Source organism: Nanorana parkeri, unplaced genomic scaffold (assembly GCF_000935625.1).
Source record: "Nanorana parkeri isolate BGI_ZX_2015 unplaced genomic scaffold, ASM93562v1 scaffold648, whole genome shotgun sequence".
Classification (NCBI taxonomy): Eukaryota; Metazoa; Chordata; class Amphibia; order Anura; family Dicroglossidae; genus Nanorana; species Nanorana parkeri.
This window is the reverse complement of record NW_017306916.1, coordinates 914,994-915,330: the sequence shown is the minus strand read 5'-3', so window position 1 is coordinate 915,330 and position 337 is coordinate 914,994. Positions and strand designations below refer to the sequence as shown.

Below are 337 nucleotides of genomic sequence, written 5' to 3'. Positions count from 1 at the left end.
CATTCGTGGTCACTTACCTTCCCTGGAGGCCTGCCACAGATCCAGCGCCACCTGGAATGCCCGAGCCACGGTCAGCGTCACAGTCTGAGCCTGCCAAGAAAATGTATGAGGAGCAAAGTGCTACATGACGAGTCTGCGTGTTCCTTCCCGTGTCCAGACACATGACCCCCTGCTCCTTGTCCCCAGGCCACCAATCCAGTCACGTGTCACCCTCTCCTCCTGTGTCCAGTCATGTGTCCCCCTATCCCCCTGTGTCCAGTCATGTGTCCCCCTATCCCCCTGTGTCCAGTCACGTGTCCCCCTATCCCCCCTGTGTCCAGTCACATGTCTCCCTATC

At 58.8% G+C, this 337-nt stretch overlaps 1 protein-coding gene across 1 annotated transcript in view; it reads right to left on the bottom strand.

The window, feature by feature from the left end:
- Positions 1–2: 2 nt before the first annotated feature.
- LOC108792490 (low density lipoprotein receptor adapter protein 1-B-like) overlaps positions 3–337 on the bottom strand; it is a 7,082-nt gene continuing 6,747 nt past the window's right edge. The window contains exon 5 of the mRNA XM_018563282.1: positions 3–90. Coding sequence (XP_018418784.1) covers positions 10–90 — 81 coding nt within the window. The 3' untranslated portion in view covers positions 3–9. The remainder of the gene's footprint in view (positions 91–337) is intronic.